General features: G+C 37.4%; 1 protein-coding gene across 3 annotated transcripts in view; it reads left to right on the top strand.

Moving 5' to 3' along the window:
• Positions 1-16,585, top strand: part of SMAP1 (small ArfGAP 1) — an 87,402-nt gene that overhangs the window by 34,613 nt on the left and 36,204 nt on the right. For 2 of the 3 annotated variants that reach the window (XM_054514458.1, XM_036380707.2), the window contains exons 5-6: positions 3,178-3,252; positions 8,756-8,836. In XM_054514458.1, coding sequence (XP_054370433.1) covers positions 3,178-3,252; positions 8,756-8,836 — 156 coding nt within the window. The remainder of the gene's footprint in view (positions 1-3,177; positions 3,253-8,755; positions 8,837-16,585) is intronic. The other variant, XM_054514459.1, reaches the window with a different exon arrangement.

The raw sequence follows: 16,585 nt of genomic DNA, 5'->3' as shown, positions 1-16,585 counted from the left end.
GTGGAGAAATGTGAAAACTTCAGAGACAGCTCCTTGCCATCCTTCTTTGTTTTAGGCAATTCTTGAGTTTCTTAATCAAAAGATGTAACTATTCCTAAGTTAAAAGTTTAAATGATGTATTCATATGCTAGTTGTCATTCTGCACTACATTGGTAATGCACACAATCATCCAACTTTATCCTTTTTCTGGCAGTATGTATGATTAGTTACAGAGGTCACCATTTGATACTTCAAGGTGCCAATAATCAAAGATGTCTTTACTTGACTGCTTTTCAGAGCATAGTGCAAACGTTGTCAGAGTAGATCCGTGTGTGCTTTTTCACTTGGATTCTGGAATAGGGTAGGAAATTGCTTTTTGGATTTTCGTGGAGAAATTTAGGTGGCTGTCAACCAGCATTGCCAGATCCTTTTCCCCCAGGGAAATTTTCCAGTCACTCATCTCCAAGAGTCCCAAGTGCAAGACGTGGAACCTCGCTGTGTTGAACCCTGTACTGTTGGCCTTGGGCCATAGATCCAGCCTATCCAGATCCCTCTCTGGAGCCTTCCTGTCCTTCAGCAGATCAACATTCCTGCTCAGCTTGGTAACATCTGTAAACTGAATGATGGTGCACTCCATCCCCTCATCCAGATCCTGCATAAGGAAAGATATTAAACAGGACTGGCCGCAGTACTGAATCCTGGGGAGCCCCACTAGTGTCTGGCCACTCTTTGGTTGTGACTCCATTCACCACTGCTCTCTGGGCCTGGCCACCCAGCCCCCGTGTACCCAGAGAATAGTGCTCCTGTCTAAGCCATGAGCAGCAAGTTCCTCCAGGAGAATGCTCTGGAAAGTGACGTCAAAGTCTTTGCAAAGTTCTAGGTAGACGATATTTACGTGTTTAGCTTTGTCTAGCCACTTGGTTTGATTTGATTTTTTCATTCAGCTTTCCGTATCTGGTGCAGCCTGGTAGATAACAAATTCAACATGATGCAGTGATGATAGAGCTATTCAGCAGCTCAACCTTGTACTGTTGCTTGCATTATGTAATCTTAATCTGTTCTTTATACATTGTAATGTGTTTTCTCTTAAAGATTAGCTTCAGTCATATGTCTTTTGTTCTCTGGCTTAGTTGAATATTTACATGTGTGAAGTGTGCTTTCAAGTGCTCTTTTTTGCCTGAAGTGGTTGTAGTGATGCTGGCTGTCTTTAAACATTATGCTTGGGCATTTCTCAACTTGTACATCCTGTTCTATATCCCAGGCTAGGCAGCAACTGCTTTTCACTCTGTCTCACAGCTCTGTCTGACAGCTTGCATGACACTTCTTCATTACTTCTATGATTCCATTACTTGATTGGCAAAACTATAATAATTGCTTTCGGGCCTTCATAGAATTACCTTCTTCTAGGTTAGATAATCCTTTATCATATGAAGAGGATTTGAAGATTAAAAACTATTATGGGAGGATGGAAATTGACAAACACCTACAGTGCTGGTATTCCCCCTAACCCCCAAATGAAATTCTGTCTTCCATGTTTTGTGTGGCAAGTAACTGCTTGCTACTGTTACCTGCTGTTCACCTGTGAGTGCTATCAAGCTTAAATTCTCCTAAAATCTGAAGTAATACAAAAGAATGAAAAAACTCTAAACCCAAACCAACAGCTTGAAAGATGATGATTCATTATCAGAATTTTACACATTTTTATCTAATTGAAAGCTCAGAAGCATGATGTTCGAGTACATAGTTCAGGGTATTGTGTAGTTACCTGATAATTTTTCCGGCATTATTTGGTTACAATGTGATGCAATTGGAATAAACAGGATCCCAGTGTTCCTATAGCAACAGAATGCTACTGTTTGTGAAACTGCATCATTGCAGCAGGTGTATCCATAACTCTGCTAATAACCCGAGGATTATAAAACAGTAAATTTAAAAATGAGAATTCTGTTTCATATTTCTGCAGGTAAAATTTGGTTTTAAAATTTAACTTTATAAATATTTTTCCTACAGCTCTGCACCGCCTTCCAGCATAGACATAGGTTTTTTTTGGTAAAAATACTAAATATGTAAATTCTATGAATATTCCAGCTGTATAAGTAAAGAAACTGGTAGGATTTTCTGTAAGAAATATTGAGTATTTAGACATGAGATATGATGGGGTTTTTTATCAGCTTTCAGTTTCCATTTAGTGCGAGCTTCTTTTTTTAAACTAAGTAAAAACATGTTATTTAAATTGCTCATTTTGGTCCAACATAATGACCTACTCTGTTATAGCTTCATTTCTTTCTAAATTTTCCTTCTAGATAATAGAGGCAATACAAAATAGTGTAGAAGTGTCAGCTCTATAACTCTGAAGATCTTCTACATATTTGGAAAATTATTTCAGTTTTGTTTTTATAATAAGGGAAGTAGAAAGATAATGTTTCCATTAAAGTAATCAGCTATGCATAAAAAAATTGGATAGGAAGATGTATGAAAATGCCTTTAGAGAAATCCTTTTTTTTTGAGCAAACTGTACTTGTTGCATATTTAAGTTACACCTTTTGGAGAATTCTGAAGTGTAGTGGTGCTAATAGCAATTTTACATACCAATTCCTAGAAAAGAAGTGTCACTTGTCTGAGATCCTTCAACCTGCTGCTAAGATGTGGCTTTATATTAACCCTAAGCTCTTTATGTACTTGGAGTGCTCTTAGAGAAGAGTTAATTAAAACTTTAATTAATGTATAACTTTCAGAGTTATTTTGCATTCCTCTTAATAAAAATATTCTGTTGCATTGAACAAGAACAAAGGCATTCTCTTCTCTCCCCCTCCTCTGGGACAGTCTGCCTTCATGCTTCAGGACATTAATATTTCAGTAGTTACACTGGATAAAAATTGAACAATGTATGAAAGCTAATTATTTTTCTTAGGCCTTTGATATGATCTTATCCAGGTCCATTTTCTTATATTCTGTCCTAGTGAATTTCATTATAAGTCACACTTTCCTACCTGAAACGTTTCCTTTAAATATTGTACTCAGAAAAAAAAAAAAACAACTTTGTCTCCTCTTATGTTTCTTCTATGTCGTGTAACCACTACCATCAATATTATTAAAAAAAAAAGAATGAAAATCATGTCTCTTAGCAGCCTCTACTGCCTCCCTTCCCAGCTGTTCTTGCTTATTTTCTTTCTCATTTCTTTCCTCTGTTTTGTACAGATATCATCTGATGCTGCTCAGCCTTTGGCATCTTCTCCTTCTCTGCAAGCTGCTGCTGAGAAGAGCAAAGCAGAGGTATATTGGTTTTGGGTGTAACTCTTATCAGGTTACTGCTTTGCACAAATGTTTACATCTCTATAGAGTAATTTCACTGAGGTAACTTGAGAGTTTGAATTGCTGTTAATCCTTCACACATTTGAAATATATATCTCCTTTTTTCTTGGACTAGCTAAATGAAAAGACCCAGCACAACTGCAAAGTATGTGTGTGGTTTTCACTTCTTGGTGTTCATATGTCAAAATTCTGGTTCACTTCTGATTTAGTGTCACAAAATTGTGGAAAACCCACTTAATTCCCAGCTAATGGGTATTAGTGATACTGTCCTGTTTCATCAGAAATAATTTTTGATATCTTTTTTGGTATTACTTGCTTGTTCCAGGTTCTAAATTATCAGTATTGTTCCAGCCATTTAGTTCATTATCCTTGGAGATAAATATTGAATTAATTTGACTCATACTGGTTTTAATATCTTTCTGGCTGGGATATGTGTGTGTGCTAACACATTTACTGTTTAAATGGGTCTTTGAAAAGCATAACACACAAGCAAGTAGTAGATGAGGCATCATTTATATCAACTTCCAGTAAATGGCACCATTTGCGACAATAATAAAATGCATATTTAGAATGTGAATATCCAGTGTTAGCTTCTTTTAGATACTTCACTCTAAATTGAGACTATACAATATATGAAATAATTTATGATGTGAACATAAATCAAGCTTTTTCCTTCTAAATACAAAAAAATTGGACATAAGTTATAAATTATTTTAGTTCAGCTATATTTAAACATTAATTAAAATTTAAATGTCAGTGTCATGGACTAAGATCCAAGCCTTGTTGAATTTGTCATGGGTTTTAAGTTGTACCAGGAGTAGCAGCAGCCATTAGGAATGAAGCTTGCCTTTACTTTCTTATCTACCTCTCTTGGTGCATTCACATTTGAAAGTTCTTCTGTGTAACTAGTATGCCATGTTATTAGAAATGAAACTTGGGAAAAAATTATTAATCTTTGCTTAGAATTTAAGACCAGTATAAAGTCAATTTAATTTTATTATCTTCATAGTGCTTTTTGACTGCTTTTGCAAGTAATGAAGCACTTGAGTTGAAGCTCTGGAATGAATGCAACATCTGAGAAATGTTTTTATTTTGTCTGAATTCATTTTTATCTAATGGAGCTGAGGCAGAAAGCTTGAATATTGAAATCAGGAAGTGTGAAGATGAAGGACTTGTGGCTTTTCAAGTCCACAGTGAAAATTAAATGAATGAAGATAAAGTTGCTGAGAATCGAGACTGTTTCTGTAGACTCTGTGAGGTGTGGAGGTAGAAGCACAGGAGAACAGTTTATTTTAAGTCTTAATATATTCCCTATTAAGTTTTTAGGGATTTGTTAAGGGTAACAAGAAGCATATATTTATATTTGGTCACCTTTACAGAGTGTTTGCCATATGAAACTAGCTGCAAAACCCTCCTTCTTGAATCCTTGAAAAATAGATGTTTCCAGATACTTTTTACTCCCCAAGTGAGGTTTCTTTGACAAAACATACTTTAAAAATACGTTGAAGTTGAACTGGAAATCAGAACATACTGAAAAAATGCAAAAACTTTAACTCTGCTTTCCCTTAAACATATTTAAGGACATTTAAGGTACTGTGATTGACAAGTAAGAGTACTTACATGACACTTCAACCAACCTTTCCTGGGATGAGAGGAATCAAATAATAGAATTGTAGAGTCATAGAATGGTTTGAGTTGGAAGGGCCCTTAAAGATCATCTAGTTCCAGCCCCCTGCTATGGACAGGTTGCTCAAAACCCCATCCAACCTGGCCTTGAACACTTCAAGGGATAGAGGATCCACAGCCTCCCTGGGCAATCTGTTCCAGTGCCTCACCATCCTCACAGTAAAAAATTTCTTCCTAATGTGTAATCTAAACCTGCTCTCTTCTAGTTTAAAGCCATTCCCCCTTCTCCTGTCACTGTCCTCCTGGAGTCCTGTGGTGGTTTGACAGGAAATATGTTTTCTGGGATGCTGTGGTTAGGCCATGGATGCTCAGATTTTAATATTGGCACCTAATGTGGCCATTGGGACATTGGACCCGCCTCTGAGCACACGGGGTTAAAGCAGGGCTCTCCCCTGGGAGGCTCTCTTGGGTTCGGGTCAGTGAAAGGTTCAGAGCTGCCCTGCGCGGCTGCGGGCTGGGCGGGGCAGGGGCAGCCATGGGGCCGGGTGAGGTAGGCCCAGGGGCAGCCATGGGGCCGGGTGAGGTAGGCCCAGGGGCAGCCATGGGGCCGGGTGAGGTAGGCCCAGGGGCAGCCATGGGGCCGGGTGAGGTAGGCCCAGGGGCAGCCATGCGGCCGGGTGAGGTAGGCCGGGGCCTGGACAGAAGGGAGGGGAAGGCCCCTGAAGGATGGAAGGGTGGAGGAGGAGCACTGAGAGGCATCAGGCAGCCACTTCCCCCTCCCCAGGAGAGACAGAGAGAGAGCCTGTGCCTGTGCTTGTGCCACCTTGAAATTTAATAGTGGCCGGCCGAGAAGGAGAAGGGAGGTGCGGCGAGAAGGTGGCCGGCAGGGCAGCCGTGGGAGTTCTGGACAGACAGAGCCTCAGATTTTTAACCCTTTTCTTGGATGATGGAAACCTTACAAATGCTAATCCTCCTGGAGCTGAATGAGAAGAGAGATTGAAATGAGGTAAGAGGAAATGGGCCACGAGAGAAATAGAGAAGAACTCAGGTGGAAGAGATGATGGAGTAGCTTATGCTGGACTCTTTTTGTGTAGCCATGGACAGAGCCATGTTTCCTTGTGATACAGGGACTGCATTCTAGGGGGAGGCAATGCCTCAGGACCAAGAGGGTTCGGTGTGGGTACCCCTCAGCCCCAGGGGGTGAAAAACATGGGGGGGACAGATGTCCCAAAGTTGAGACTGTGCCTTTTTGGAGTGGGACAAAGCATCCTTAAAAGTCGACCCTAGAAGCAGCTCTGGTCCTTGTTCAGTGGTGAGAGCGCTGGACATGAAAGGAAGAGGTCACCATTGGCACAAGAAGGACTCGTTCTCCTCTTGATGAACTGAGGATTGAGTATTCTGAAGGGTGGTGCCGGACTGAGAGTCGATGATTTGGGGGATGTATTGTATTGGGAATTTGGTGGGGAGGAGGAGGAGATGTATTTGTGAAGTTTTCATTTTCCTTGTGTGTTTCTTTTTTGTCCTTTCCCTTGTAGTTTAGTTAATAATTTTTTTTTTCCTAAGTGGGAGCCTGCTTTGCTTACTCCTGGTCACATCTCACAGCAGAAACCAGGGAGAGAGTATTCTCATGGGGGCACTGGCATTGTGCCAGTGTCAAGCCATGACAAGTCCTTACCCATTGTTCCTGAAGCTCCCTTGAGGCACTACTACAGGAAGATTCCTATGAAGTGTCCCAGAGTCTTCTTTCTTCTCTGGACTCAGACAACCCCAATTTTCTCAGCCTGTTTTCAGAGAGAGGTCCTCCAGCCCCCAGTCATTTTTGTGGCCCTTCTCTGGGTTGCAGTGGGTCCGTGTCCTTCTGATGCTGGGGGCCCCAACTGCAGAGGAAGGGTCTGTGAGAGCAGAGCAGAGGAGGAGAATCATGTCCCTTGACCTGCTGGTACACTTCCTTTGATGCAGTTGTCTTAAAGAGATTACGTTTATTTAAATTACTCAGCTTGAGAAGGTTGGAGTGGGATGTGGGAACAGAAAAAGGAAGACTTCAAAAAGTTGTTGCTCTGACAGTGTAATTTGTAATTACACTAGTAATACTAGAATGCAGGTTGGTACTAGGGTCAGTGAAACAGTAGTGGAAGAAAGGCTGAGCTTCATTGAAAGGCATGGCTATGCATTTGTAATCCTAGTTCAGTAAGACTGCAAGCCTCAGGTTATTATGTGACCTCAGAATAAAATACTGCTCTATACTTGTCCCAGTCATACAGACATTTCTTGAACACCTTGCATTACCACAGGTGAGATACAGCATTGGTGAGGCCTCTCGTTTGGACCACTGTGTTCACTTTCGTGTTCTTTTATTCAGTGAAATCTAAGTTGGTCTCTGTTTCTTTTCATCAAAACAGATGTCCCAAATTTCCTTATTGGGGTTTCATGACTGTGGTCATTGCTTTCTGTTGCTTGTATGCAGGTGCTTGGTGTGATAGTCTGATTTTCCAGGAACTGAGTGTTCAGGTTAATGCCTGATAAAATAATTCACATGGGTTAGTTGGGGCTTGAGTAGCCCAAATCCAAATCTGGTAAATATTGAAAATGGATTACTGGAAGTTTTGAAGAGTGTGTTACTTGGATCCCTCTGTGTCCAGTCACCTCCAAAAAATAACCCCAAACAAACAAAACCCCCAAAACAACAAAAAACCAAAACCTTCATCTGAGTGTTAGAACTATTTTTAAGTGTATAAAAATGTAGCGTGCTATAAAAATTTTTAAATTGTATGTACTGTATTGTATTATATAATTGTATGGATGTTAAAAAAAAAAAGAAAAAACTCACAAATATTCCTTACTGACACAAACTATTAACTGTTTTATTTTTAATACTGGAGCTGCATGGACAGATATAGCCTCTCAACCTTCTGCCTAATATTGGGAAACTTGTAAACAGTAGTGTTTTCTGAAACAAGGCTGTTTTGAAGCTTTCAACTAACAGGAGTGCAAGTCTAATGGCCAAAAGAACATTTAGGAGCTACAGTTTCATCAATTTAGTGTTCAAATATACTCACTAGTACTACTCTGTAGGTGTACCAGGTAAATGCAGGCAGACTAACACTTTGTCAAAGCAATTGCTAACCTAGCAAGTCTGAATCTTCTTCATGTTATTCCTTAAGGCATATTTTATGCTTTGCTTCAGTCAGATGGGTCAGTAATTTTGGCACATTCATTCATCAAAAACTAAAGTGCAGAAATATCTGTAATGTCATTATGATGCGTTCAAAGTAAAGGGATCTTTATATTTTCACTTTCTGGAACAACATAATGTGTCATGACTCAGCTGGCCTGTCATATGGCCCAAGGCAACTTTTTTACATTCAGGAGTATTTTTTAGGACTACTAGATCGGCTTTTAAAAATTAGTACCTTCCTGCAGAAAGCAGCATGCAATTTACCTTAGTCTAGTTCTTTGGTCAAAGCAGCTGACATCCACCCTCAATGACAGAGGCTATCAGAGTTAACAAAGATACTTATACTTGTAGATTATTTTTCCTCTTCAGCTCTGCTTTGCTTAGGAGAATCAATACTGGTTCTTTTTTCCTTCTGCTTATTAAGCAGAAAAGCAGATGAGCAGGTAAAAAAGTGAATTTCTTGAATTTAATCTAAAAGTCACAGTATTTTTAATATTAGTATTTGAGCAAAATTAGTCACTCTAATGAGAAGGAGAGCAGATAAAAGCATAAACTATGATTTAAAAGGGAGTAACTGAAGATCTCTTTTTATAGTCTGTGTGACTGTAGACATTCAATATGTTTGCAAATTGAGTACTAGCAAAATGCTTTTTCTTTTTGCAGAAGGAAAAAGAAAAAAAGAAAGAAGAGAAAAAGAGAGAGAAAGAATCAGAAAAACCATCAAAACAGTTAACAGCTGAAAAGGTAAGAAGAGTTTCTTTTTTTCCACTTATTTAAAAATGGCACATAGTATTAGATATGTTCAGAGATTTGGGGAAATAATTAATGTGTATGTGTATATGAATTGTGATCTGGTTAATGCACATGAATTGTTTGCTTGTATACAAAGGTTGGTTGGCCATATGATGAGGAATGTGTTCAGAAGAAGAGGGAAATGGGTTAAGCTTTTTTAAAGTTTAGGCTCAGATCATAAATCTAATGAAGATTTTTAAGATCACAGGATAGTCCTGAGTTAGGAGGGCCCACAAGGATGATCAAGTCCAGCTATTAAATGCACAGCCCTGTATGGGGATTGAACCCCCAAACCTTGGTGTTGGTGGCACCATGCTCTGACCAGCTGAGCTAAAACCTCCGGGTCATGGACCACTGCTATTCTTGCACAGAAAATTGTCAGTTTTATTAAGTCCTGTATTATCATCTAATACCGTCTTTGATAAATGAATACATTTTAAACATAAATGTAAAATCTGTAAAGTTTAATTAGTAATTTTAAGTAACTTAAAAATTTTTCACTAAGATCATGTCACAAAACGCGACAAGGAAACAACTTAAGGTGCTTCTTTCCACAGTTATGGTAAAGCATAATGAGCAGCCTTAGCAATATAGGTACAATTGAAATTTCATGTGCACTTCTGCAGAGAGTTGATATTAAACAAAAATTGAATGGGTAATTTTAGTATTAAATATATTAATTTCTTTTAATAGAGATGTTGTCTTTCTGATCTTGTGAATCCATTAATATGTTGAGGTCTGTATTGTAGTCTGAAGAATGCATTGGAGTCTCCATCTGTCAGTTTATTCCCCCACATTGCTGTGTTACAATTATGAAAAATGTTGTGTGTTCACAGACTATGATTGCAGATGTATTTCTAATTCAGTTTTCAAATAGAGTATTTTTCCACTTTACATAATAAAACAAGATACAAAAAATATATATATGCATACTTGGAGGGGGGAAAAAAGCCCCTCCCGAATAGAAATATAATTTTTCTTAAATTAGAAAGCAATTTGGAATGAGTTAGTGCAGAAGCAGCTTTTCTTACAACAATTCCTGAAGCTTCACTGAGCTATTGTTATTGATACCATACAAGGTTAAAGTAAGTTTATGGATGGCAATAAAAATATTAGAATTGTTGATTACTGAAGCTTTATGGGGGTGTCCAGCCAAGTTGAATGTTTTATTTTTGTCCTTATAATAATATAGTTTAGTTATAAAGGGTAAAAACATTGCTGTGATTTGGAAACATTATCTTTCTAGAGCCCAAAGATCTACTTTTGGACTGGGAGAGAGGGTCTCACTTTGTAAGGATGCATGAACTTTGTTATGTGGCTGGAAATATTTGTTTAAGTGAGGGGAGGTGACAACAGAGCATTATTACAGCTGAGGGATTATCCTACCACTTGAAATAAAAAAACTATTCTAATGCCACTGATTAGATTTACATTTGAAAAGTCATTAGATTATCAGTTAATGATTAGACAAATAAAAAGAAGGATTTTGATTTTAAATGCTTGTACTACAAAATGTGGAATTTGGTAAATATATCTGTATTAGATAATCGTGCTGTTGTAACAGCTGCAAAATGTTTGAAGTACTGCAGCATATTTTATTTCATTATTAATGTGTCAGCATTGACTGCTCAAATGGAACTCATTTCTGTGTCATCTTTTTAATTTAAGACATTCTTCAAGCTTGGGCTTTTAAAGGATCATTCATTCAAAGTAAACTGCTTTCACACTGTAAATTTTATATATTTTTAAAATCTAGTTGCTTTCTGTAATCCAAAGGAAGGAGAGCTGTATCATATGTTTATTTCTGCTGGACAGTGTTGGTGAGGTAGAAAACAAAGATTTTCTTTTCATACATGGAATAATACATTGCTGCTTTTGCAATGTGTTTCTGCTTTAGGGAGCTGATAAACATTAGTTTTTCAGTAATAATGATATACTTCACATCCAGGTAGAGACTGGCTGTAGTATGTTTTAAATATTGCCTCCTGAATCAGCAGGGGAGTGCAGGCATCTTGACCATAGTATTTATCATGTTTTCAGCAAACGCATCAAGCAGTAGATGGTTATTTTTCTCAGTTCCTGGCAGAGGAAACAATATGAGAAGTCTGCACACTTCATATTGAAAGTCACTGGTTGCTTTTAGTACAGGCATGGTTGATATCCAGTCTAGTTGTTGCAGGCTTGGGAAGTTAATTAAAAATATGTGAGCAAGCAGTTTGCAGTTCTGACACAATTTTGAGAGTTCTTTTAGATTAAGGTAATTCAAGCAGTGTTTTAGCTATCCTATAGAAGAATCAATAAAGGTAGAAAAATTAGAGGTCTTAAACTGGTAAAAAGAATTCATCTTTTTACTAGAGAAAACTTCAGATTTATTCTCAAGTGTCATGTACTCTTATAAGTCTTCAGTTCCTAGTGACTTCAATTTTATCTTTTGTTGAGATTAAATTTCTTAGCTCTTAAAACAAGAATATGCATCCTAAAAATGTAAAATGTTCACATTCAATTCTCATGTTCTTATCTCTGCTTCATAGAGCTAATTTGCCCCTACATCCATTTGAGTGTCTTTCTCTTGTCACTAACTAGATCCTGTCACTGATCCTTAGCCTTTAGCAAGCTAAATGTCTAGCATGATTTCTTTTGCATTTTCAAATATTACTGAAAGATTCTAGCATTGATGTAGTAAACTTATGATCCTAATATTACATTTATGTATCAGTTAATTATGGCATAAAATAAACTTTGTTGATTATCATGCTTTGATAAACAAAGACCATAATATTTTAACTTATTTAATAATAGTGAGTTTTCTTACTGAAATTGCTTTTCAGTAGAGAATCATCATGTGCTTGAAGTGGGTTTCTGGGGAAATATTTTTTTTTGTCTCTCACATTGGAGAGTTCAGATGCAGTGTAGAATTTCCTCAAGATCAGAGAGATCTGCCGAATAGTGAGTAGCAAGGATACTTGCTTGACTCTGTTTTTGTGGGCTGTTCACTCTGCTGAGATTACTGGGTAATTTGTAATATAACAACATCTTACTATGTCAGCTAGTGATTGAGTCTAGTCCCGTGATTAGCATTTTATTAGAAGCAGCCAGCAATAAGATGTTCCACATCAGATCTGCAAAACTCTTAATAAAATACATGACATTGCCAAGCTACTGGCAGCTGTAAGGGTTTTTTCAGTCTAACTGAAGAAAGTTAAGGAACTTGCATGAGTTACCCAGGGTCTTTCCTCCCTCTCTCTCTGTGCTCTTTCCATAATTGCAGATCTCAAGTTTCCTTAGTGCTTCTACCTAAAAGAACCTTATCCTTACAGTTGCTTTGAAGAAACAGGGAAAATACTGCAAGAAAAACTGCTGTAACAATTACTATGCAATTTTTCATGACATGAAAACTGAGGCCAGGTTATTTGAAGCTGAATGTTCACTCAAAGCCCAGCTTGTTTGCAAACAACAGAAGTGCAAATTTTTGCAATATTAAAAATGTGTTGAATTGCAGGAATAAATAATCAAACTGAGCTAATTGAGTGCTTCCTAATGTTTCCTATGGGCCAGCAGCAGGATAATAACATAAGTAAGACTGCCATGCAGTGAAAGCAAGTTTTACATGTTCTGTAGAGACAGGTAAGATTAAGAGATTTTAAATTGACTAAAAAAGTAAGTCTTATGTTGCAAGAGTGCAATGCATTTTATTAGTGGGGAGGGGAAGAAAGTCTGTAGTTTGGCCACCAATCCTACATATTTGGTTGGTAGTTACATAAGAAAACCTTTAATTTGTAGGCAGGAAAAAACAGCTAGACTTTCACTAGGCAATTCTAAACTTTATCATCCTGCCTGCTCTTTCATAAGCTGCTGAGGAGCTTTTCCTGCTTATTAATTACTCTTCTGCACAGCTGAAGGTAGTGAAATTTCATAAATCAGCCATTTTTTTTTCCTTTCTTTTCTACTTAAGTTGACTGAATAAGTTCTCTGTTCAGGAATAGAGTAAACCACAGAACACCTTTTTTATTTCTAGAGTGAGTAGAATTTTTGTTCATCCTTGAGTAATTCGATGTGTTCAATTTAGAATTGTTTGGTGATTTAAAAAATAATATGTAGCGTAAGTATTCTACTTGTGCATGAGAGAGCTCTCAAAGCCTCATCTGAGTTTTCTGAAATAAAATGTAAGCTCTGAAGACAGTTTAGGTAAAGTTTCTTCTTGGAGTACAGAGGAGCACTTTAGGTAAGCTCCATGCTGTTCTTCCTGCAGCAGGTTGGAGCAGGCTCAGCGTGCACTCCATCTGCCTTGTACCTGCTTTCCACTGAAAGGAAGCACAGAGGAGTGGGAGATGAGGTTCCACTGAAAGGAAACACAGAAAAGGGGGAGATGAGGTTCCACTGAAAGGAAGCACAGAGAAGGGGGAGATGAGGTTCCACTGAAAGGAAGCACAGAGGAGTGGGAGATGAGGTTCCACTGAAAGGAAGCACAGAGGAGTGGGAGATGAGCTTCCACTGAAAGGAAGCACAGAGAAGGGGGAGATGAGGTTCCACTGAAAGGAAGCACAGAGAAGGGGGAGATGAGGTGCATTTAGGTCATTCAGGCTGAGCGGTCAGTGGTGCTCTGGGACATGGCCAGTGTGTGAGCTGGGGAGACTATGTGCCCCAAGGATAAACAGAGCAGCAGAGTAAACTGAGGAATATTGTTCACAAACAATCAAAGAATATAAGGAATATTTCATTTAGTAAAGGCATTTGCTTTGCACTACTTAGAACCGAGAAGTTGGACTGAGCTGTATGAATGACTTTTTGAATTTTGGAGCAACCAGGACTGTTTAGTTTTCCAAGACATATGTGTTTATGTGCTTCCACAGTACAAATTCAAATAAAAAAGGCATCACTAGGTATGATGCTGTGAGGCTCTGGAGTGCTCCCAGAGTAAAGAAAAAGAAAATTGGTCCTAAATGTTCAGATTTTTGTAGGGTTCAACTTTTTATGAAGTCTAATTTTTAAATAAAGAAAACATGGTGTGCAACAGTGCTAACAACCCAGAATTAAGCCAGAAGTTATTTGGAAAGCTGTCCATGGAAAACTTGGTAAATATTTCTAATATCCAAAATTAGAAAGTTCAGCTAAGTCCATGACACTGAATGCTTTGGAAGTGTTTGTGTTCAGCACTGTGTAGCTTTCTCTGCCGTTTAGTTTAGAGCTTTCACAGGAGTTGAGTACTGTCATGAAAATATTGTGATGTTTTCTCTGTAAAATACTGCATGTTGGGGACCATCTAAAGCATGGAAGTAAACCTCTTTAGGACAAGATTGTGTTGTACTGGGACAGTAAAGTTAAATAGTTAGGATATAAAGAGCTATAAACTACTTTTTTTTTTTTTTCTCACTAAGTACATGTGCATTTGCAAACTTAACACTCAAAGATTTTTGATTAATATCAACACTCAAAGATTTTTTCATTCTGCTGAACATACCTGGATGATTAATGGTTCTGAAGGACTGCAGCAGTTACACTTGATTAGCTGAAGTTCAAAATGACACTGTGAGTTAGTTTGTTTTATTATATTGAGTTTTGAATTTGAAACTGGCTCTTGTTTTTGTATAAAGTTATTTCAAGTGACAGGAATGGGTCAGTTGGAGGTTATTTTTCAATGGTAGTATATCAAATGCTGTTTTTCTTCCCCAAAATGAAGACTAAATTGGCAGATTAAACTTGGCAGTCACAGTGAGCTGCTGCCTCTCAGTCAGCTGGTACCAGGCAGCACCAGATGGCCTGTATTAGAGGTACAGACATCGGTTGATTTGCCTTTAAAATGTACTGGAGAAACCCTCAAAAGTGGGGGCAAGTCACACTAGTGGCTTTTCCCCTTCATATAGGAAAAACAATGTCAAATACTCAATAACCAAATAGGAAGAGCTTAACATAGCTTGTTAGGATGGTGTGTTTGTTTTCCCCCAAAGACAGCCTAAAACTCCCACAAAAATCAAGCTGCTTGGACTATTGAAGCAAAAGAAACTATTAGTTCTACCCTTATTTCTCTGGGATGCAATTTTTGTATCCAAAATATTACAAGTTATCATCCTAATAATTTTGCACAAGGAGAAATGAGTTGGAGCAAATAGTGCTGCAGTGTTCTTCACTTCTTCAGAACTGAGTAGCACTGTAAGAATGCATGGAAGAAATTAAAGCCTGCAGAATAGTTAGTGTCCACCTAAACACCAGTTAGGTGAAAGTGATCTCTTTAAGTGTTTACTTTTAACTTGTAAGAATAAATGAATTCACAAATATTGACCTGAATGATAATTTAAATACAGAATCCTGTTATAAATAGTCTAAATGTTTTTTGTTTTGATATACTGTATTGTTGATAACTTGCTAAATCACTTGAACAGTTGATAATAACCTTTCTGACTGCCTGACTGATTTATTTTTAAAATATCTTTTCTTTCTGATAGCTATATAAAATGAAATATTACTTTAAATTGTAATAAAAAATCATGTATATCATGGGAAGAGAAAAATAGAAACCTGTCTTGTTCTCTGATTGAATATATAGTCTTATTTATGCTCTTAGTCCTTGTTTTCATAAATTCAGACTAAGCAGATAAGAATTAAAGCTCAGGATTTAGGAATATGTGATAAGACACAGGGCAACCTGTTTTCCTGCCTCCTGCCCCCACAATGGGTGAAGAGTTTAAGGCTTCTCTGTCTGCATTTTACAGTCTATGGACCTCTCCCAGCCTAGTTTTACATTTCTAATCATACCTTCTCAGTCTTCCAGAAAAGATCAGATTATTTTGGGTTCTTTGCTTGTTTTGAATACTAATCTGAAGGAAAGCAAATCAAATTAGATTCTTCTCAAAACGGTGCTATTCATTTCTTTTGCAAGTAACAAAGGACTTCTTCTGTTTGAGGATTACCATGAAAAATAGTCTTACTTAATGGAATTAATCTGTCACGGCTCTTATTACGTATTTGCAGTTGTAGACAAAGAAATTAAGAAACAGATATTGCAGGTAGAAGCAATGAAAGAAACCCCTTTTTTGTCAGGAAAAAAGAGGAAGTTTTTATCTTTCTGATGTTGGAAAAGGAGTCAGCGTTCAGGAAGGATATCACTTTTTTTTCTTCACCCATGTGTGTGTTTGCTGTATCAGCTTGATCCTCTCTACTCCGGTTTTGCAGCAGAACAGTATTTTAATGCAATTTAAAAAAATTCTATGCAAGAAGAATCTAAAAACAATTAAAATAAAAAGAGAAAAGCTTGAAAAATTTGGTTAAATTGTTTTTTTTTAACTTGCCAAACTGTTTTTATCAGAAAGCTGGTTTAAGTTTGCTTAGTTTTAATTGATCCTCTGTTTACACTTTTGATCCATGCAGGTTCAAAACATAATACTGCCTTGGGTTTCAGTTGTTAATACTTATTAACAGATTGGCATTTTCAGCTTCATCATTTTTCCTGGTGACTTTGAGACAATTAAGACAACATTACATATGCTTATTTGTATATTGAACAAAATTAAATGGACACATTTAAACAAGCATGTACTAAATCAGCCTTACTCATGGGTGGATGCTGTCTTTAGGAAAAGGAAGTTCTGAGACATTTGAGACCACAGGACCATGCATGATTAAAACTGCAAATATACAATCTCATGTAAAAAGTTATATGAAAATTACAGTACTACTTAGGAGATTGTGTACAATCAATCAAATGTG

The sequence above is a fragment of the Molothrus ater genome, chromosome 3, assembly GCF_012460135.2.
Source record: "Molothrus ater isolate BHLD 08-10-18 breed brown headed cowbird chromosome 3, BPBGC_Mater_1.1, whole genome shotgun sequence".
Lineage (NCBI taxonomy): Eukaryota > Metazoa > Chordata > Aves > Passeriformes > Icteridae > Molothrus > Molothrus ater.
The sequence above is the reverse complement of the archived record's forward strand: the minus strand, read 5'-3'. Positions and strand labels throughout refer to the sequence as shown.